The sequence below is a fragment of the Lepisosteus platostomus genome, chromosome 12 (genome assembly GCF_059453375.1).
Source record: "Lepisosteus platostomus isolate fLepPlt1 chromosome 12, fLepPlt1.hap1, whole genome shotgun sequence".
Taxonomy (NCBI): domain Eukaryota; kingdom Metazoa; phylum Chordata; class Actinopteri; order Semionotiformes; family Lepisosteidae; genus Lepisosteus; species Lepisosteus platostomus.
The window spans coordinates 35,883,865-35,906,518 of record NC_142622.1 but is presented as its reverse complement, the minus strand read 5'-3'; the positions used below and the strand labels follow the sequence as shown (position 1 = coordinate 35,906,518).

Genomic DNA, 22,654 nt, shown 5'->3' with positions numbered 1-22,654 from the left:
TGAGTCTGGATTTGAAGGAGTTTAGAGAAGGTGACTCTCTAATATCCTTGGGCAAAGAGTTCCAGAGCTTGGGGGCATAGCAGGAGAAGGCCCTGTCGCCCATACAATGTAGACGGGCCTGGGGGACAGTAAGGAGGGCAGAATTTGAAGAGCGGAGGTTGCGAGGTGGGGAGTAGGGCGATAAAAGTTCAGACAGGTATTGAGGTGCCAAGCCATGTAATATGAATATGAAGTCAAAGGAGCTTCTGTAACAACTAAGGAAAAGGTGTGGACAGACAAGTCAAGTAAGGAATATAAAAAGATTTCAATGGCACGGAGCACAGTAAATCAATTATCAGGAAGTGAAGGACATATAAAAATACTCCGAAACTGCAATCACCAGTTCGTGATCCAAAACTCAGCAGCTGGGCAAGAAGGATATTCGTCAGAGAAGTGGACAGTGGTCTGATGAGACAAATTGAGTTCATTGGCCTTAATGCCAAGGATTATGTATGGCGAAAGAGCACTGCTCATCACTCACAATAAAGCATGACAGTGAGAGCAAAGTGTTGTGGGGTTGCTTTTCATTGTCGGGGACCGACAGGCTTGTCAAAATAGAGGGCAGAATAGATGGAGCAAAATATAGGCAGATCCTGGAGCAAAAACCTAGAACAATCTGCAAAAGATCTGAAATGGGGATGGAGATTCATATTTTAACAGGACAATGACCCTGAACACAAAGCCAAAGCAACCCTTGAGTGTTAAAAAGAAGCTGAAAGTCCTTGAGCGACCCAGTCAAAGTCCAGATCTGTGGCAGGAACTGAAGATTGCTGTGCACCACCGCTCCCCCAGTAACCTGCAACAGCTGGAGCACTTTTGCAAGGAAGAGTGGGAGAAAATTAAACCCCGTCAGATGTGAAAAGTTGGTTGCAACATAACGCAAAAGACTTGAGCATGTAATTACTGCAAAAGGTGAGGCAACAAAATATTAAATGATTAAGGTCCCGTGGGAAGGGGAGGCGAATACTTGTCCAAGCTTAATTTGACAGTTTTATATGTTTGATCAAATTTAATTTTACAATAAAAATGATGCCCCACCAAAACATTTAGTATGTTTAGTTAACTATACAAAAAATGTTATTCAAACGTGTTGCAATTGGAGGTGGTATCACAGCAAAATGCGGTAGAGGTCCAAAGGGGTCAATACTTTCTACATTCACTGCATCCATGTATCGATGTATTTAATCAATAAGCAATGCTGAGATGGGAGGGACAGCATTCAAAAGCTAATGAATATGCTGTCTCAGTATGTGATCAGAGTCATTACAAGCAAACGTATGACTCAAAACAAATTTTAAAATACTGTACTGCTAATGTGAAGGGAGTATATCTACAATAAATACAGTTTGCATTATGTGCTTCAGAAAATCCTTTGGTTGCTGATTAATGGATATTAGGACCTTAGGAACACAGTACTGAGATTCCACAACTTTTTCACAGGAATATGATAGTCTCCCATTTCATGAAACAGAATAATATAGTTCATTAACTTCAAATATTCCCATCAATTACACAGAAAATCACATCTTGCCAAAGGGACTCAAAGGAAAATGAGTCAATACAATGTCATCCTCAGATCTACAAAGGACATGTATGTGCAAAGTCTTCTTTTTCACAACAATCATAATGCAAGACTGACAGTGCTTTATCACTTGTATTTACTTGTATTTACTCTATCTGACGGTTCACTAACTTATTACTCAGCAGCTTCTCTTGAACTACACTGACTGCGCCCTCATTATGCTGGGAAACTTGTAATGAAATTGAAAATGACCGTGAGCCCTTCTGAAACTAGGGATCACATGTATAAGTCTTTTTTCTTATTAGAAAACATTTCAGTATGTGCTTTCGTCAACTGCATGTGAACATAACATTATGCATGAAGGTATCTGTGCTCAATATGAAATACTTTAACAAAACTTAAAAAATTACCAAAATGCTGACTGGAATCTTGTGAATTGTCCGGATTTGGGGTCAGCCCATAAGCTTGTGAAAACATCAATGACAATTACAATAAATCACCTTCACAACAGTTTAAGTTAGAAAACAACTCCCCAACACATACAAAAAATCAGTTCTATTAAAGACACACACTAAAAAATAAATAAATATTGAAAACTATCTGACACCAAATAAATATGCAGACAGGAAGAAAAAATTTAAATAAATAAGATGTTGGAATGGATTAATTATCTTACACAAATTCATCTCTGCTTCTCAAGCCTAACATTCAATGCCTTTTAAGGAATGGACTTGATATAAATAGTATTAACAGTATAAATATTTACATGGTTTCCAAGAACTCAGCCACTCTGAGACTGACGTAGTGGGAAATACCTAAAATGGAGGTGTGACTCACACAGCCTCAAAAAATAGTGTAAGGAAATTATATGCTACACGTTAACTTGCACACTATTCTTTTTTCAGAGGGGTTTTTTAAGTCTACAGGAACTCAGAAGTGGTCTCCAGTAGCAGCATTCATTCACAGGGCTAGGAAACCATGGTCTTATTTTGCTTTAAGGAAAAATATTTTCTAAAACTAAATCAGGAGAGGTGACAGAAAGCTACAATAAAATAATCTATGTGACTGGCAACTCTGTGAATTCAAGAAATCGAACCTAGTGGATGCTATTTAATATTTCTTCCCCCAGGTAGAAGTGGTATTAGATAAGTCTTGGCAGTATCATCCCTCTCTGCGAGAGTGCCAGCTATGAGGTAATACGCTGACAGGATGTGCTTCAGACTGGCAAGGTGTGAGTCAAAGACAAAAGCCCCTCTCTGAACAGCAGTGCTGTCGAACACAGGGATAAGCACAAGGCACGCCCGACGTCCTGGGGCAAAGGAAAACCTCACATTTGATTATTATGCAGTTAAACTGAAACATCCAATACTGTATAATTAAAAAAAGCACAAAAAAAATACTCGACAGCCTATTCAAGCACCTGTGTAAAACAGCAACACCTAGTGGGCAAAACGTGATTAGAAATCTGGATAATTCACCACAGTACATGGGATTGCTTTCATTTTTGCTATGGAAATGTTTTACTATATTTATTGTCTGGTGGGGTAATTCTATGTGAATAAAGGACCACATTTATCTAATTTACATTACTAAAAGAATCGTGACTTGCTAATCCCAAAGAGCAAGAATTAGGCAATTCAGTTCTGTAACAAATCAATACTACCTAACAGGAAAATCTGGGGAAAAAACTATGCACCCCGATATAAAAAAAACATCTCAGAAAAGCAGTGGTATTACCTGAGCTGTACTTTCAGTTCAGTGAAGCGAGGTCTTTTACTGGGGTCGTAGGCCCAGCACTTGGTCATAAGGCTGTAGAGCGTGGGGGGGCAGTTGGGCGGCATGGCCAGTCTCTCCCCGTTCTCTATCCTGCCAATGACGTCGTTGTTCTTCACCCCCTGGAAGGGCTTCACTCCGTACATCAGGATTTCCCACATGCACACGCCTGCAAACACAGTATCTCTCTCAGAGCTTCTGTCTGCCGGCCACAGCACAGGAAGGAAAAGCTGCTCAATCAACTCCTCTGTGTTCAGGTGTGTATTCAACCTAAGCCGGTGTGAGCCTGGTCAGTACCTGGATAGGAGACCTCCTGGGTTGCTGCTGGAAGAGGTGTTAGTAGAGCCAGCAGGGGGCGCTCACCCTGCGGTCCATGTGGGTCCTAATGCCCCAGTGTAGTGACAGGGACACTAAACTATAAAAAGGTGCCGTCCTTCAGATGAGACATAAAACCCAGGTCCTGACTCTCTGTGGTCATTAAAAATCCCAGGGCGTTTCTCGAAAATAATAGGGGTGTAACCCCTGTGTCCTGGCCGAATTTCTCATTATTGGCCCTTACCAATCATGGCCTCCTAATAATCCTCATCTATGAATTGGCTTCTTTACTCTGTTCTCCTCCCCACTAAATAGCATTCTGGTGCACTATGGCTGTCATCGCATCATCCAGGAGGATGCTGCACATTGATGGTGGTGGAGGGGATCCCCATTACCTGTAAAGCGCTTTGAGTGGAGTGTCCAGAAAAGTGCTATATAAGTGAAAGCAATTATTAATATTATTCCAGCTGGGATAACTTTAAACACTGGTAGAATAGACAGTTTTCCAGGATTTAGATTTTAAGATGCACTTAAAATACCTCTAAACATAATTATGTACATCTGTATGCATTGTAAATGGTAAGAGGGTCCATCAATAAATTCATAGAACAAGGCAATTAAATTCATTGTAGTTTGGTTCAAAGATCATTCTTCACATTTTTGTGCATGCTACAAAATCAGTGCCTGTTTCTCTTCCTACCTGGAAATGAATAGCAAGGCTCTGCAGCAAATGGCGTGTTTATAATGACTGAGCACCACAATTCTCACTATGTATGTAATCTGTAGCCAAGTTCGGGTGTGGAAGAGTCACATGAAGGTGAAATGAGTTCTGGATGTCTTCCTGATGTCATCACAAACTGGAACCTTTAACAGTTGCATAAATTAGAGAAGTGCAGAAGTTGGTATTTCACGTGATAGTATTTTAAAGATTAATCGTAAGCATTTCGATAGGTCTAAGGTCTCAGTAAGAAGGCTGTCCTTTTCAAATCCATTCGGGAACAGTATTAGTAGAAGGAATTAATTTTTCAGCTGTCAGAAAACTTCATTCATAATCCAACAACCTTCATATCTGCTGGGTTAAAGGAAACACAGATTTATGGTTTATTCATTTCAATAGACAGGAATCAATACTGGAAGCACTGGCTCTATAGGAGTCAGTATTAGAAGACGTATTATCTAAAAGGAGAAGAGGTAAGCTAACTAAAGGACCTACTTGTGATAATACTAATATTTCTAGTGCTATTAATTTAAGAGCTTTTATTAGTGCTTATGAAATGACTAATATGAATAATACAAAAAATAGGTCCCAGCTGGTTAATATTGGTTTCAAAATGTAAATATTAACTCTCATGGCATGGCAGAAAACAAATCTTGAGCAAAAGAATAAACTCAGAAGATGAGCATTTAGCACTTAAAACTGTACGACACACTGGTAAGCCCTCACTTAGAATAATGAATACACCATATAGCAAAAAAGATATTGCGTCTATGGATCAGTCCAGAGATGAGCAACCAGATGTATTCTGGGACTTAAGGGAATGTTCTACAATGACTTTGGCTAAAAGAAACCTTTTTAATATTTGGGGTATTCAAACATCCAAGTTTTCAGAACCCTCAAGGGACCAGATAAAGTTGACCCAATGGAGTTCAACAGTAGGACCAACAGTGAAACACCAGCCAAAGAACTCAAATGGAATCTACATGGCAGTAGATTTCACTTGAATCTACTTCAAACTGAAACCGAGAACAGGAGGATTTTCTTACACAGATGTGGGAGTATGAAACAAACTACCCAACAAAGTTGCACCTCTGGCTTCATTCTAGAAATGGCTAAATGAGGCTGATGAGTCAATTGGCTGCTAAGTCTAATGCTCCATTTACCCATTTTTAACCTTTCTTACATTTTTAAACTACTTCACAGTAATAATGTAATGTAATGTTTCTTTATTAGCCCTATACAATTTCTTGCATTAGGAATTCGTCAATGTCACCAAGAGACATTGGTGTCTGGAACAAACCCAGCCTAGCTGATGAAGCTGAAATTCTAGAATCCTTTAAGAGATGACTGAAAGAGGTTCTAGGATGAAATCAAGGGAAAGATGCCGGTTCTCTTATTTGAAACTGTCTTGCATCCTTTTAAGTTAAGGTGAAGGTTTAAAGGCATTCCCCTCGTGGATAGCAAACTGGGTAAACCAGACCATTCCAATCAATTCGTGTTTGCGGTCTTATACAGTGTGAGACACAGCAGTCTTGTGGTTAGAATCTTGTACAGTACCTTGTTCTGAGAACTGTGACTGACCCTCATACATACACGTCAGTGCATTGTGACAAACTTGTCACATGAAGACAGTATATATATATAGAGAGAGAGACTAGACATAAGTACACTGAAGTTTGGAAAGAAGACTTCTTCATTCTTGAACCATGTGCAGCAGTGGCAAAGACATGAGATCCATTACTTTGTGGTGCAGCCCTCTGCCCAATCCATGATTCACTCATACACTGTGAGCCCAAGACCAATCACATTCAGGGTGATTCATGGGTTTCAGCCTGGCTGTAGTTTACAGTGCTCAAGTTCAATGACTAGCTAGTGTTCTAGTTCTGTGTGTAGAAGTTTGAACACCTTATTTTAAAATCAAAATCTGATATTACTCACATGTCTAACCAGTTTTATACATGTTGTATACACAAAAAGTCAAAATACATTAATCCAATTCTATATTCACACATAAAAATAAGCTCTCCATTCAAACGGATAAAATTGTTTTATAAGATGGTTATATTATATTCAAATCTCTCCTTTTACAACACTGCATATTGGTGTAATATTATTGTTTCTGAAAACACCCTAAAGGCAAAAGATGAATTTAGAATATTTTGTATTATAAATATATATTTTAAGCAATATATAAGGAAGATTCATAAGATATTACAGGGAAGTGCAAAGCGCAGAGGTTATACAGAATATTAAAGCTGAAAATTTAAAATCTTCAATATTACTCAGCATGTGATTCCTAAATCACAAAAATATGGGCTCCCATACAAATACGGAAAGTTTACCTTGGTGTTTCTGTACATTTACAGTTTGCAAAAACTGCAGTAACGAACGACAGGATTTAACTTCGTTTCATCTTGGAGGTTTTAGCATTCATAGTTTAATCAGCAACCGTTGAACTAAAACCATTCTGAAAATAGTTTGATTACATATAATAAACCCAATACCACAGTACTTGTGCTTTACATTGTGGATATACTTGTTTTCCCAAAGATGTTGCAACAGCAGAGAAAGGCTTGTTGAAGTCCTTGAATTATTTACTGCTACTGCTACTGCTACTACTACCACCTTACACTTACATCGCGCTTTTAAGACACTCCCCTCAAAGCACTTCATAGATAATGGGGACTCCCCTCCACCACTACCAATGTACAACATCCACACCTGGACGATGCGACGGCAGTCATAGTGCGCCACTACGCTCACCACAAGGCCAATGGGAAGGATGCCAGGGTAACAAGCCCTAGTGTTTTCAAGAAACGCCCTGGGATTTTTAATGACTACGGAGAGCCAGGAGCACGGTTTTACATCTCATTTGAAAGATGGGGACACTAAACCGTAAAAAGGCCCTATCACTATACCGGGACATTAAGACCCACACAGGCTGCAGGGTGAGCGCACTCTACTGGTCCCACTAACGCCTCTTCCAGCAGCAGCCTTAGCGTTCCCGAGAGGTCTCCAATCCAGGTACTGACCAAGCTCATGCTGCGAGTTACAGGGTGATATGGCTGCTGGCTACAAAACCCATACTGTATATGGATTAAATGACTTGCCCTTGTTTGTAAAGTTTCCTTTAGTTATATGTTTTGATAAGGAACAATTAATAGGTTTATTCAATTTAATAAACTACCCACCTGAACTACTCATATGCATCGATAAGTTTACTTTGGCAGTAGCTTGAGTCTGTGTTCAATGGTTTAAGCAGGTTATGTACTACATACATATCTGATCTGCTACAGCCAAGTTGCATTGTGTAGATCATTAAATGATAAAAAAGCAGACAATACTCTTAGTCTCAAAGCATTACACTCACCGAACATCCACACGTCACTAGCTGAGGTAAAACGTCTAAAGTTAATTGATTCTGGAGCCATCCATTTAATAGGTAGTTTCCCTTTGGAAGCTGAAAATAAACATGAGTTAGGTAAAGACACACGTGCACACATGTAAAAAAAAGATAAAATCCCGATTATGAGAAAATGCTCAAATCTGGGTGAAGAATGGCAGTCACTAAGCTTTAGTATGCAGGAAAAGGTGCTGAAGACCTGCAATTCCTCAACGAAAATGTTGATGCTTGTAATGTGTTCCAAGTTGTAACTTTTCTGAAACTCCACCAAAAATCCTTATAATTATCAAAAGTCATACTGCATAGAATCTGTCAGCCTTTGGAAATGTGTCTTAAGAATAACTTAAAATTATAAAGATGCACTGTCCTCACATAGAAAATTGTTCATTCATAGGAGACATTTTGAGGTATTACAAATTCCTGAATATTAATAGTTCAGATTTATAACAAAAGAGGACAGCATTTTCACTGTGCTGAAGAAATGAGGAGACATACCTTTGTAGTAGGAGCTGTCTTCCATGTATCTAGAGAGCCCAAAGTCTCCCAGTTTCACACAGTCTGTGGAAGACACCAGGACATTTCTAGCAGCTATATCCCTGAGGACAGAAGCATACGTTCAAAAAAGCAATTCAAATTTGATCAGATGCATATAATGGAAAATGTTCAAATGTTTTGCTGGTGCTGGAATGCAAATCAGCTTACCTATGTACAAATCGCTTGCTTTCTAAGTAGGCAAGAGCTGTGCTTAGCTGGTGGGCGAAAAGAATCAGCGATGCCAAGTCCAGACTGTATTTTCTTACTTGCAAGAAAGATCGCAACTGTCATTAAAAAGAAAAAGGAAGCCTCTGGAATTAAACTGCCTACAGATATCAGAGCAGGTCACAAAATCCCACAAACAAAAACTGTTATCAGAAATGGAACAAAAATACTGTGGTCTTAATATTCATTGGTCTTCACTGATGCTGTGTTTTCACCTGCAAAAGACCTTTGATAACGATGATAAACGTTTTACACAATAAGCTTTATGCAATAAAACTAGGAAAGGTCACATTTAAAAAACCAAGCAAGAACATCTGGAAATAAATGCAAAACGTTTTATGAAAAACATCAGTACTGCATTATTATAGAAACCCATTTGTGCGGATGTCATCAATGCATTTGATGAATAATAGAAGACCGTTTTGTTTTCCAGCAATTATGTTACATCACACCTTTTCAAAGGCAATGAGCAGCTGTTGCATCTTCTGTATATCCCAGTTTAGCAAAACATTATTTTCCTTCTGGATGTAGGATGTTCATCTCAATTTAAATATTGTAGTGTTGCTGAAAACAACAAATTCGACTACTGCAGAAAATAGGTACGCATATCATGAACCTGTTACTATATACTGCAATTTCCCTCACGGGATCAATAAAGTATCTATCTATATACCAACTGCAGTACTTAAATTTGTGTTACAGAAAGACTCATGGACTCTTTACCTACAATACCCATAAACTGTGCTTGAAGGATTGATGAGCTAAAACACTAAGCTGCTCAGATGTTTTATAACATATTTGTAGTGTTTTTATCTAAGAAGCCACTGTACACTGCACACTTAGAAAAATACTAGAAATACCACCAGATGGCAGCAGATATAACCATTTACGACTGGAATCTAATTTGAATTCTAAACTAGAGACAGGATACCTTTGTGAGGGATGAACAGATTTGGGAACTGACTGTTTTTTATACCACACATACTGTTTACCAAAAAAAACCCACCAAGTCTTATCACTCTTATTCAATAATTTATGGTACACTGACAATAAAAAATGTATTTTATTTTGAAATGCCAGGATGTATTTGTCTTTGGTAGTCTGGGCAGGGAGGTATAACAACAAGAAAAAACAACCTGCATAGACTGCAGGGGTGAAAGTCACAACACAGTTCTTACCTCCCCAAGTGTGCAGAGCTCCATGATGATCCAGACAGGGTTTTCTGTTATCACTCCTATCAGCTTCACTATGTGGGGGTGATCAAACTGTCGCATTGTCACTGGGGGAAGGAAGACAAGCCATGATCGTTTTCACGGTCCAGAGCTACATGATTAGATGGATATACTAAGGCAGTATATCCCACATATTGTGGATATACTGTACAATGACAAAAAAGCACACTGCAGCTATTTAACACAGAGTTACACAGAATTAATGCTCCAGCCAGATGCCAGCTTCCCATAACTTGCCAACTTTATTTAAAAACTAAATTTAGACTTAAACCAGCCTCTAGGTACTGCCGATTAACCTAAAATCTGGGATCACACTATGCTTGTTATACTACTCAGTAACACCTATGTAATACACCATTTGAACCTGAAATCATTTAACCTTCAATGCCTTCAAAACCCCAAAGAGAACATTCTTTGGCAATGACTATTTTTGTAAAGCTATTTTTTGTCTGTTTAAAGAAGCAGCAGAATGAGGCAAATCAAGAGGCCTCGGTTCATGCGTAAGAGGTCTAGTTTCATCGTACTCAAACAGTACTCTGTATTCTGCAACCCACTCTAAATTCTTCCAACTTCCTTATTTTTCTACAATCTGTATAGCTAGTCCCACCTTGTCTGGGTCTTTCCTTCACATAAAGAAGTCTTTCTAACGGGACTACAGAAGACTGATAGTTCTGCTTCCAGGCAAGCTGACTTCCAAGAGACTCTTTAAAAAGAGCATTTCATTTATGTGCAGTAATACTAAACACATGGCCACAGACAAAGTATCTGAATACTGTTTACGTATAAATCTGAAATTGGTTAGGGAAGAAGTAAGTTTGATTAATACAAATATGAATGTAAAAATAAAATAAAAACATTGATCCCTATCAAAATTTCGAAACATTCCATGATTCCTTGTGAAAATACCAAGCAGTAAATGTACCAGATGCAGAACCAGTACTTACGAGCTTCTTGCAGAAACTTCTCCCTGACGCTGTCAGACGTGCAGTTTTTACACGTTTTAATAGCCACTGACAGAGAAGGATTTTCCTGCAAATAGGTTAAAAATACAAAAAAATAAAAATACAAATCTTTATTGGGACAATCTGAAAAAGGTGTTTCAAACAGGTTCCAACACACTAAAAATATATCACCTCCAATGATGTAAACATAAAGCTAAAGGAAACCTGTCTTTACTGGACCTTAAAATTTTTAAGAACAACCTGGAGACATAAGGGTCATTGTCTAGTAACAGGAAGTAAATTGTGAATTTTCAGTATTCTGACAAAAAAGCTACCAACACAAATTTCAAATTGCGGTAAAGGAATTTTGCTAACTGCCACTATATACAACATCCTGTGAAAATGTCATTAGGTGTAATTATTCTAACTGTAGGAATTTCCTAAAAATGTTTATGTTCCTCTAATCACTTTCTGCCAGTAAAGGAAAAAGTTATGGGCTGATAACCTCAGAGCTCCTTACCGGACTCATGTAGACTCCCTGGTGTACATCTCCAAACTGTCCTTCTCCAATACAGCGACCCAGTTCGATTCTCTCTCTCTGGATCTCGTAGTCCCTGGCTGGGAAGGCAACACAAAAAAATAAGAGCTTACAGAACAATTCCATTCCATCTGGGTAGACATGCTTGCAGAATGAGAAAAACAAATGGTTTCTTTTCAGAAATCTGTCCCACCTTTTGCATTTGATAAAATAAGTGTTCGTTATGGTACAAGTCATTTCACAACATTATTCCACACCAGTCACAAAAGATATTTCAGTTTGCCCAAAACAGTTTCTTTTTGTCAAATACACAAATGATATTATAATCAGAAAGCTGCTGTCAACACTCACTAAGCCTTACTTTCCGAAAGTTAACTCCATGGTTATATTTTGAATGTAATGTCTCACAAAACAAATCCATGCAGGGTGTTAAGTACTCACATTAATATCTGTAAGTTCACTACATTTCAAACTCAAGAACATTTCAAATGTAGCTGGTTCTTAGAAAACACAACGCAGTAAATCCAAGCAAATAAAAACAAAACACTCAAACGTTTAGACTTATTTTGGTTTAGAAGCAAATTAGCAATAGAGAAATAATGTTGTTGAATCAATGGAACCTGAATTCCCAATTTTTTCTTTTGCCAAGACTGATTCAAATTGTGTGATTTTGGAATATAAAAAAGTATGGGGTAATATTTTAATTTAAAATTTAAAGTTTTGGAGAGGTATTTCTGTAGTTCAGAACAACAGAAGTAAGAAAGATTTTGTACCTTGTCTAGGAAGATATAACACTATTTTTAACTTGCCAAGAAACAAATGAAAGGTGCTTTAAGAAACATTTGCTTAATATTCAACTGGGTTCAGGAGAATCTCACAGAATCACTTATTTTCTAACCACTTTTCCAATTCAGGTTCATGTAGGAGAGCCAGAGCCTATCCCAGAAAGCAATGGGTGCAAGGTGGGATACACCCTGGATGGGACAACAGTCCATCACATGACAGACACAAACACGCACACACCAGGGCCAATTTTCCCAGAAGCCAGTCAACCTGCCAGTATGTTTTTGGACTGTGGGAGGAAACCAGAGCACCTGGAGGGAACCCACATTAGCGCAGAGAGAACATACAAATTCCATGCAGATAGTCCCCCAGGAATTTAATCCAGGGCCCCTACTGCAACACCCTCCCATCTAATTGAGTCATTTTATACCAAAATATAACTAGTGCCTGTGTACATTCCTAAAATAATATAAGAGATGACTCTGAATGTTTATTAAGAGCATTTGGTCCTTCTCTTTCTTGTTTGTTTTAATGAGAAAAGGATAACATTTTCCTCTACAGGCTCATTCTGGAATAGTAATCTCCTAATGTGTTAGGAAAGACTAAGACAACACAGAATCTCCAGGCCATCTCCACCACACAGACCCATCACTTAGATTGTTGTGTGCTATCTACTGGGAATGTCTAAATACAGTTGATTTAAGGTATAATCTGTATTCCAAATGGCAACAACGCTTCTTGTACTTAAAGCTGAGGTGGGTGAGCTTCATTAGCACCAGACACATGTAAAATTATGTAGACAGATTTGTAGCAACAATTTAACTTTAAATATACCAAGTGTAAGCAGAGGTTTAAAACTATACATTTAAAGAAGGTAGTAGTTCTTGGAATTCACACTCACACACATTTGTGATTTCAGGCATACTGAGGATTTCACAGAGTAAGTTTTGTCAACTTATTAACTAATGTTTAAAAGCCATGTTTAATACTGAAGATGTACCATACAGAACTACCCACTCAATGTTCTGCAAACCATGCAGAGAACTTGAGGCTGTACTGATGCATAATGCATAGAATGAATACTCCAATCATAACCAAGTATTAAAAAAATGATCCCCATCACCCTTCCCTTGTCTTTTCATTCTTGTATGGAGAACTTAGTCAGCTGTCAGAATAAACCAAGAAACAGCACAGACGCTTTGAAATTCACTTCAGTCGTGTTACATACGGTAGCAGTCTGGTAAACAATTCAATATTTTAAATTGGATTCAGTACATAAAGATACATTTTTTGTTTGATAAAACCATCATCTTGGGAGCTTGTTTTTGAAATCATTAAATCAATTAATTCCAAGTGACACAAAAATGTATGAAAGGTAACCAAACAAAAACAAGCCAAAGTAAAAAAAAACAACACAGCAGACATTTAGGACAGGCAGCAAGCACACTGTAACAATGAAAGGAAAAGAGGAACACCATTACCTTCATCTAATCCATAGCTTTCTGCAGTGCAGTTAATGGAAAGAAAAATAAAAAAAGCTGTTTTTTAGAGCACATCAGATTTTTGATGACACTGACATTGCATTGTTTTTGACGCAAGTGGGCTAATGCTTTTAGCAAACAACATTACACAGGAAAATGATTCAGCAGCAGAAACATATATCTATATTAAATAAAAATGACAGTATCAGTGCACTCGATTGACTTCAATGTTTTTTTTTCCTGCAAAGCAATGCAGCAGCCATGACAATGACAACAGTCTAAACTGCTTTCAGAGATGTTACAGTTTTTAATGTAGTATATAAAAAATCCCAGGTACTATATCTTTATAATTAGGGGGTAATGGGTTTGCTTGCATTCATATTGCTAGAAGAATGAAATAATCATGTTTGTAATACTATCACACTAAAATTCATCTTGTGAACTACACTGTAAATTTAAGGCATGTTGTCATATTTATATTACAGTGAAATCCACTGGGGTACTATCACTTATGACCATTCCTGCCGATACACATGCATGCTGAAAAAGGTAGCGTCTACAAACCTGCAGTGGGGAATTTCCCCTTTAGCTGAAGTGTAGGGTGCATACCTTTAAAAAAGATAGCCACTTGTTCTCATCCCAAAGATTTTATGATTGTAAGTAAATTTGCACAAATACATTTTCTGTTGTAAGGGGTAATTTAGCCATGATTTAGTAAGTTCTTAAAAGAAATGTCTCCAAGAATCTGCTGTTGGGTTCATTAGGTTCAAGAATTGACTCAAACTGCTTTATAGAATTAAATCCTCTCAATCAATATGTGCTACAGTACAAATTTCTCTGGTGTTAATGCATAGAAGTTTAACTAATTAGGTTTTGTTGCTAGAGGATTAGACTGTCACATTTGAAAAACATACAGTTCGATGCATAGTATTTCCCGCCCAAATACTAATACTACTACTAATAATATAAGTAAAACAAACTTTTTCCATAAAGCAAAGATATGAACATCAAACAACTAATTTTGAATGAACGGCAAATGTTTTGTTTTGCTCCTAATGGAAATAAACGCCGCTCACATTCTGGTTTACAGGTTAGAGAGAATTCCTTCCTTCCTAGAGAAGTAGCCTTTCACACAGAGGCACAACTAGTCAGCTGATTTCGGCTGTTTCCCCCATGATGATTTCTCATGGAAAATAAGCACAGGAATAATATTTCACACTGTTTATTCAACATAACCGCTTTTACTACCTCGATACAGATTGAAATACAGAAAACATGGAACATGTCTCACTCCAGTGAACCAAGTTACCCATGCTTATCTGTTAATACATTTAATTTTAATAATCAAAAAAAGGGAAACCTAAGACATGACATGGTAATGCTCAATAGAGCTGAGGTAGGAAGAGTAAACTGAACACAAACTGCCAGCAGATCAAGCTGATAATGTTGCACACTGAGAAACGAAACAAATGTACAAAATTCATTTAAGAACCTAGTGTAATGATCTCAAAAAGGTTTAGAATTCATGATAAAATAAAGCCAGGTTATTTGATTAAATCACACCAGAACTGCCAATTTAAGGAATGTAATTGTATCCATCTTTTTGGGATTTTAGTGATGCTATAAGAAAGAGCCAAAAAGACAAGCAATATTTTTTAAAAAGTAGGTTAAGGTTTTACAAACAAACCATGATCAAGGAAACTTGAAAAGAAAACACATGTTCTTGCAGTCGAATCTGGTCTCCAGATAACTCTCACAGCTACTGCTATGAGACATAAAACTAGTTTCCCTGCTGTCTGACCTCACATTTGCTGTTGTACTTACTGGAGGGCATGGTGTACGTATCCTCTTCGTCTATGATTTCTGCATAATCATCTGTCTCTGCAAGAAAACAAACTTTTTTAGGGTCTGAGAAGTCCCACAGGCATCTGTGTTAAATCTGAAATGCTACTTTTAGTTAAAGAAAAGCAATTGGGCATTAACATTTCCTAATTTTTCCGGACACACACACACACTCCTCCCCGCCCATCCACACTATTATGACAGCTTTTGTGTAGTGTAAAATGCACTGTCCAATAAGAGCACATAAACACAGCTATGATATTTGAGAGAAGGGGAGGGAAGGAGGAGGTGGGGTAAAGAGATGTGATTTTTTTTTAGAGAGAGAAACTTCAGGAAAAACAGATTAAGTCATCAGTAACTCAGAGTCATCTTGTCTGTAACACCACTTCTAGGAAAATGTTACAGTAAACGAAGCCAATGCTTTTAACACAAGAATTTTGGAGCTCTAAAAGGACTTTTTTTTGGCTGAATAAAAGTCTTTAAGATAATGCTTAGAATGAGGTAACTCAAAATGGCAGCTGCAAAATGTTCCTAACATCACTGGGTTATTTTTGGACAGAATGAGACGAGACAGGCCCAAGTAATTATTGTCAAACTACAGCAGCATAGATTAATTCATCCATATTCAGAACACTGCTTTTCCTGCCAGAGCCTAGAGAAGCACAAGGAGCAGGGCAGAACAGAGAACGCAATATTGGTCTCACTCTACATGGGATGCAGGTCAGTCTTAGAGCCACAGAGAAACAACGGTTTGGAACAGAGAATCAAACTTAGTGAGCTGGTATTTGTGATGGGAGTACATCCATTACTCGGAGATCACCCATGTGGATGTGCAGAGAACGTGCAAACTTCACAGAGAAGGTGCCCCAACCCAAAATCTCTACTTGTGAAACCAACCCAAATTTAAATTTTACTACTTCCTCATTCTCATCAAGATTTCATTCAACCATATACTATTATGATAGAAATATACACTATGTATATTTACGTTTTACACTGAAAACCAAAAAAGCATAGCAGCAGACAATTATGAAACTCAATGTACAGCATGAGATATAATCAGCCAATTAGTCATCTAACCTATTTTTGATATTAGTCACAGGAACAGACAGAAATAGTAAAAAGGATATGTAAAAAATTACCATCCCCACTTATTTCATCTGGAGATCCAGGTAGCATGCAAAGAGCAATGAAAAAGGGAAAGAGAAGCAGAAAAAAAGATTACTTCATTAAAGAGTCATTAAAAACTGATACATGATTAAAAAATGTTAAAGGCCCATAGTCTACTTTTTGAACATTCTGTTAAAAATGTTTGGCTTTGAAGTTAGAATTCAATGATTTATGCATGCAATGGAGTGCAGTTTACCGGCTACCTGAATTACAATTTGATTCAAACATAAACAAAGAGCAAAGCTCTCCACAGACCTGTCAGCACTGTAACAAAGGGTTAATTTAGATCAGCAGCATTCAAGATCTTAATACATAATCAGTTTAAGTGTGAGAAGGGAATCCAGAAGCAGCCATTGCAAAGTCTGTGAAGCAGTCTCACAGCCACCAGGGAGCAAGGTTTGTTAAAATTACCTCCTGAAGAAGGCAAGGTGCTGAATGAAGTGGTATTTTGTTCCGATACCCTCTTGTTATATTTCAAACATCATATATAAATATAAAACAATATTAGCTCAAAGTTGATTTTTTTTTATATACTGAAAGCACACCTTTAGGAATGCAAACTTGCTCTGTATGGTCTGTCTTTCCTTAGTCCTGAGATATTGTTTGTGTGTTTAATGATGACACTAAATCATAGTGACCTACTGCATCTGTATGGCAGCTCATCATATATTTACTGGACTCCTTATACAAATACATTCAAATGTCACCCTACAAGTAATGCTCTTGATTTTTAACAATTTATTACTGGTTACTTATTATTCAGCATAAGTATACATTCATAGCGATAAGATGAGTGAAAATGTCCTGAGACTTATTTTTTAATACAGTTCCCATTACAGTCCTGTCCTCTGTACCAATGTGGAAGCCGTGCCATTATAGCTCTGCAAAAGAAAGCTTTGACAAATGACTGTTTTCACGTCGTCAGTGGATTGAAAATGGTGCTTCTATAGGGAATCTTTCAGAGGGCTGAACAAATGAAAGCCAGAGAGGACAGGTGTGGACATCTGTGGATCGCCGTTAGCGCTTTACCTTTTACAGCCGGAAAATTCAATCACAGCTCTCCACTTAAAACATGATTTCACTATTTTAGCCATTCCGAACTCTGTATGCACTTATATGCTAGGGGTGGGGCCAAACTTATTTGTCAGCAGTGGCTGTAAACTAAGTAGTCATTGTTGGCGAAGCACTAATTTCAAATGCAAAACTATGAAAACTATTTAGAAAAAAATCAGGAACCTCATACATAGTATTTAAACAACTGAAAACATTTTAAACAACGCTAAACTTCATTCATTGAGTTCAAGGTACTGTAATGCAAATAACCGTTTACAAGTACATAAAGATTAAAACGCATATCAAACACGTAGCCATTAAGATTTTTCAATCAAATGACAACTACAAACGATAAAAGGTTTTAAAAATCTAAGAGCAAAAAAGTACATTTCAAATTAATTCAGTTCTGTAAATGGGACATAAATAGCTTTATTCTGTTGCTATACAAGTTACAAAATACTTATGCAATACAGAGTATAAAAGATTTATAAATTCACATTTTCTACGTAAAGAAATGTTACAGTTAGTCCTTTCAACTATGATTTCAATGGTTTTGAGTTGCTATTGCAAATTTAAGTAATTTAACATCCTAAATATGTTGTTCTGTCAACAAATACTTGCTCAGGCTTCTGTCAACAAATACTTGCTCAAGTACAATAATTAAGAAACCAAACCCCTCATGTGTGTATCACTAAAGCTGCAGCATTAAAACTTTTTTTTTATTTACATCACAGAAAATGATGACTGTGGATTTCCAGCAGAATCCAGAATTATCCAAATCCAAGTACAAACCAAAGCGTAAGGAAAATCTCTAACTTCCAGGAGATGTAAGCAAAATGCCACACTGATGGAGTAATAATTAGCAGGTTTTTTAAATTAGTTTTTATGGGAAGTAAATATAAAAAGCTAAATTTAGCCCCACATTCTGGCAGTTTTGCAGCGCATTCATCTGTTTTCAGATTAAAATGAAAAAGAAGTGATTCATTCCGTTGTGTCAAGGGTTTTAACTGAGTTTGTAGGTAATTTAAAAGCTCCTATTCTAGACAAAATGAACTAATCTAATCCTTTAGACAAAAACACACTTATCTAATCTTCACCATCCTGTGAAGCCTTTTCAGCTTCAATTACGTCTTCTCAGAACAGAAAGATACCGCCTGGGGAGAGCTCCACTGTTATTTCCCTGCTCGTCAGAGAGGCAGTGAAGTCTGCCCAAACTTAAGCCAAGGTGCCTTGGTAAATCACTGGAAAAGAGTGTTGCCATGCTAGTTCTTTCTTCAAAAAATAACCTCAACAGCATGCACTTATAGTCAAAGAGACAACACAAATTTGACAGAAGGAATGAGAATCTCCATTCCTCAACACACTCACATGTGCAAGTACAGACAAGGCCAGTATAGTTGTAGGTTTAACAAAGTTGCTGACTGTATGTAGGTTAAGTCTCCATATCACAGGTGAAACTTTACACAGTATCACCTATTGTTTACTGTATTTCCTACCATGTGTTTATTTTATGGACACTAATCAGGAACAGCGTGTTCACAAACTTGTTTCTTAAAATCTACTGAAGGGAAAAAATGTTTTCAATATAGGGAATTTCCAGTCTTCAGAAGGTAATCATGACAGGAGCCTGAGGTACATCCCATGTGTTGTTATATGGGGTGTGACACTTTTCAGGCAGTAGCATGATCATGGTTGGTTATTAAAAGTTGTGGATGCAGTATTATACGGTTTTAGCTGGATAACAGAGCAGTGGTTTGTCATTCAACCTATTTAATCAAGCAAACAAAAGACTGAGAATGCAGTACCGAACCAAAACAAACACATCAAATTAGGATTAACTGACGTTTATTTTCGGAGACAAGCCTAAAACATTGCAAGTCACGTTCATTTTTTTTTGCAATTAGAGGCGTATATATTGGATGCAATTTCTAGTCAATACACTCAAAAATAGATTTAGTTTTCATGCGGTATTATTAAAAAAAAAACCAAGGCAAAAGTTGCTCCACCCAGCCTTTTCTCCTCTGTCAAACTAGGGTAACTCAGTTTTCTTCCTGATTCATGTAAATCAGGGTCACAGGGGAGCTGGAGCCTAACCTGGCAAGCAATATGCTCAAGGCCAGATACACTCCGGATGGGTCACCAGCCCATCGCAGGGCAGAAACACGCGCACACTCATTTCCCAGAAGCCAATTGACCTGCCTAGGTTTAGACTGTTGGAGGAAACCTACGCAAACGTGGGGAGAACATACAAACTCCCCGCAGATAGCTCCCCAGATTCAGAATTGAAACCAGGGCCTCAGCCCTGTGAGGCAGCAATGCTAAACACTGTACCACAGTGCAGCCAAGAGTGGATTCACTCCTATTTCTGATTTAGTTAAATCTTTGAACTTTGGCTATCGACTGAAGCTGTAACAGGGCCGAGAGTGGACTTGGCCAGGATCAGCCCCTGGGCTTATTCACTGAGCCTCTGAGTGGGGTGAGGAGGAGGCAGACAGGTGGTGAGCTGGTTGCTGGGCTGGGTTAGTCAGGCAATCGGGAGCAGGCCAGCAGTGCCAGCGTGAGTGCAGTACCCTTGGGTGGAGACTGATGCGAACAGAAGATGAAAGGAAGGAGAAAGCGCCTGGCTTTCGTAGCTCTAGGCTGACTGTGATTCACTCCTTCGCACAGTGAGACAGGAGAAGAGGAAAGAGGAGAGAAGAAACAAGATGGGAGAAGAATGAATTCTGAAATTGGAAAAGGTCAAATTGACTCAAGAGTCTTTAAAATATAAGGTGGACATATTAAGCAAATTAAAAACACAGAATAAGAAATTGAAACGGTGACACCGGTGTAATTATGGAATTATTCCATTTAAGCATGATAACATCATACTAAATGCTCGTAAAAATCTTTGGAAACGAAAATAAATCAACAAAATTTGTTATTCAAACTAAGGGATTATTAACACAAATGCTTTTAAAAAAGGGTTTTATGAAATGTGCCATTTTTTGGCACTCTTTTTTGAGGTTGAATACCTTAAAATTTGAAACCTCTAAATGTTCAGAAAACTGTCATTGTTCACTATTTCTTATTTCTAACCATAAGCGTGAATAGAAGACCATATACATTTCCTACTCATATAGTTCTCCCTCTGGTGCTTGTCTTGTATTTTTATTTAGTAGAATACAGGTCCTCAGAATTGCTCCGAGAGTTCTGACAACACAGCATGATAATGCCATTAGCTATTCCATTCACAAGAGGAAGCTGGCCTTTGTGCAGTAAATAGGACTGTTCACATCAAGAACGAGAAGGAAAGGGAAAACTTAAATGCAATTGAGAACAGGTCATTCCAACCATACGATCAAAAGCGAAAGGCAAAACATTTTTTCCCCACAGCAACATCCAATTGCTTCTTGACCAAAAGAAATACATCGGCTTTCAAACTAAATAGGGATGATATTTTCTACACCATTACCTCCCAAGGTACTTTTATTTCCAGGCAGTGATCCGAACCTGACTTGGTTTTGAAAAGTGTCCACTTAAGCACTGAACAATACACAGGCATCGTAAAAACAGAAAATAGAAAAGGAATAATTTCAATGCAACAAAGGTTTGCTTCCAGTTTGTAAAGCAGCATGAACTGTTCTTTGACAAAGAATTTTCACATACAAGTTAATTTTGAAATAGAGGACATTTGTAACTCCTTGATTACAATACTTGGTATACAAAGCGTCACACACACACACACTTGCAAATTAAGTGTGCCAACAAAACATTGTATGTGAACTTCTGTTTGAATTTTGACCTACCTACAGTAAGTGATTACAAATATAGGACTAAAATGACAAAATGAACTTTTTTTCTTAATCGTTATATTTAATTCTTATTGCAATGATATGAGCACAATCTCGCAGACTAACTTTGGCCGTCTAAACTGCAAAACCATAAACAAACCACAAGCCTCACTGGTTTAAGATAGTGTAATATACACTGAATCCTACTGCAAATCCCAGAGTGATGCTCAACAGAAAAATACTTTAACATCTCACTACTGCAGAAGTGGTCATGTAGCACATTCTATGCACCAATTAGCCCTGTCAGTATGTAGTGATTTGCGGTCCCTCTTATGATATTATAATGTAGCTCTGTGTGGAGTGATTAGAGTACTGAGACAGAGAAGACTGCCAGTGTCTTCAGCATTCCCAAATTGGTTATCGGATAAGTCATCTCACAAGAAACCCTTTCAAAGTCCAGTCTGTCAGAGGCTTCTCTTAGCCTAGACACTGGGTCACAAAGCACACAGGGTTGTCTGTGCTCTCTTGGATCACTATAGCTTCAATCAGCTCTTTATTTGTCACTCACTGACTCTGGCATTTAGCATTTGCCTGTTATACTGTATGGGCCCGTTATTATAGGCTGTTGTTCCTGACATTTAAGATAATAAATGTCACGAAACATTAGCATTTAGACTGTTGGTGAAAACAAGTCAATATGGCTCATTTATCTAGAAACGTTACTGAGCAATGCAGTTTGCAGATGGAAACCTTCTGTTGTACAGATCTGTAAGTTGATTAAATTGCCAAATTCAGCTGTGAAGATCTTCCTTCTGGCTTAATGCCTAGGCAGTGTCCACCAGTACCAGGGAAATGGGGTTTGTTATTCTTTAAAATTCCAAATACTCCTAACTTCTTAAGTTTTAAACATACCGCATATGCTGTCAATCAGTCTGTCTGCTTTTAAATTGAAACACCTACCTTAAAAGGACATATCTATTTGATGCATCCACTTACAGCTAATGAGATTGAAACTGTTGAAAAGGCAGATGCCTTATTAAAAAAAAAAACACACACATGAAAAACCCACCTCATTTTGCACAATATTTCAATCTATCTTCATAACATTCAATAGCATAAATCAGGAACATGCAACTTGTGCTATATAACACTGTCTGAATCAAGCTGATGAACAGTAGTAACTGCTACCCTGATCAACAGGACTATTTTGACCACGTAGTTCACTAAGTGGCTAAACTGTTGTCTTAACTAGAATTAATTTACCCATACGCTAACACTTCACTGGACTCTTCCGTTAAGCATCCCGACCATT

General features: G+C 37.7%; 1 protein-coding gene across 18 annotated transcripts in view; it reads right to left on the bottom strand.

The window, feature by feature from the left end:
- The window catches only part of LOC148651479 (focal adhesion kinase 1), a 156,620-nt gene that overhangs the window by 26,683 nt on the left and 107,283 nt on the right, over window positions 1-22,654 (bottom strand). For 10 of the 18 annotated variants that reach the window (XM_088601819.1, XM_088601801.1, XM_088601808.1 and 7 more), the window contains 12 exons: window positions 20,140-20,226; window positions 16,489-16,506; window positions 15,329-15,385; window positions 14,069-14,113; window positions 13,505-13,525; window positions 11,223-11,320; window positions 10,706-10,790; window positions 9,708-9,808; window positions 8,473-8,588; window positions 8,266-8,366; window positions 7,738-7,827; window positions 3,299-3,503 (listed from right to left, as the gene is read on the bottom strand). In XM_088601819.1, the coding sequence (XP_088457945.1) occupies window positions 3,299-3,503; window positions 7,738-7,827; window positions 8,266-8,366; window positions 8,473-8,588; window positions 9,708-9,808; window positions 10,706-10,790; window positions 11,223-11,320; window positions 13,505-13,525; window positions 14,069-14,113; window positions 15,329-15,385; window positions 16,489-16,506; window positions 20,140-20,226 (1,024 nt within the window). The remainder of the gene's footprint in view (window positions 1-3,298; window positions 3,504-7,737; window positions 7,828-8,265; window positions 8,367-8,472; window positions 8,589-9,707; window positions 9,809-10,705; window positions 10,791-11,222; window positions 11,321-13,504; window positions 13,526-14,068; window positions 14,114-15,328; window positions 15,386-16,488; window positions 16,507-20,139; window positions 20,227-22,654) is intronic. The other 8 variants (XM_088601803.1, XM_088601805.1, XM_088601804.1 and 5 more) reach the window with 8 other exon arrangements.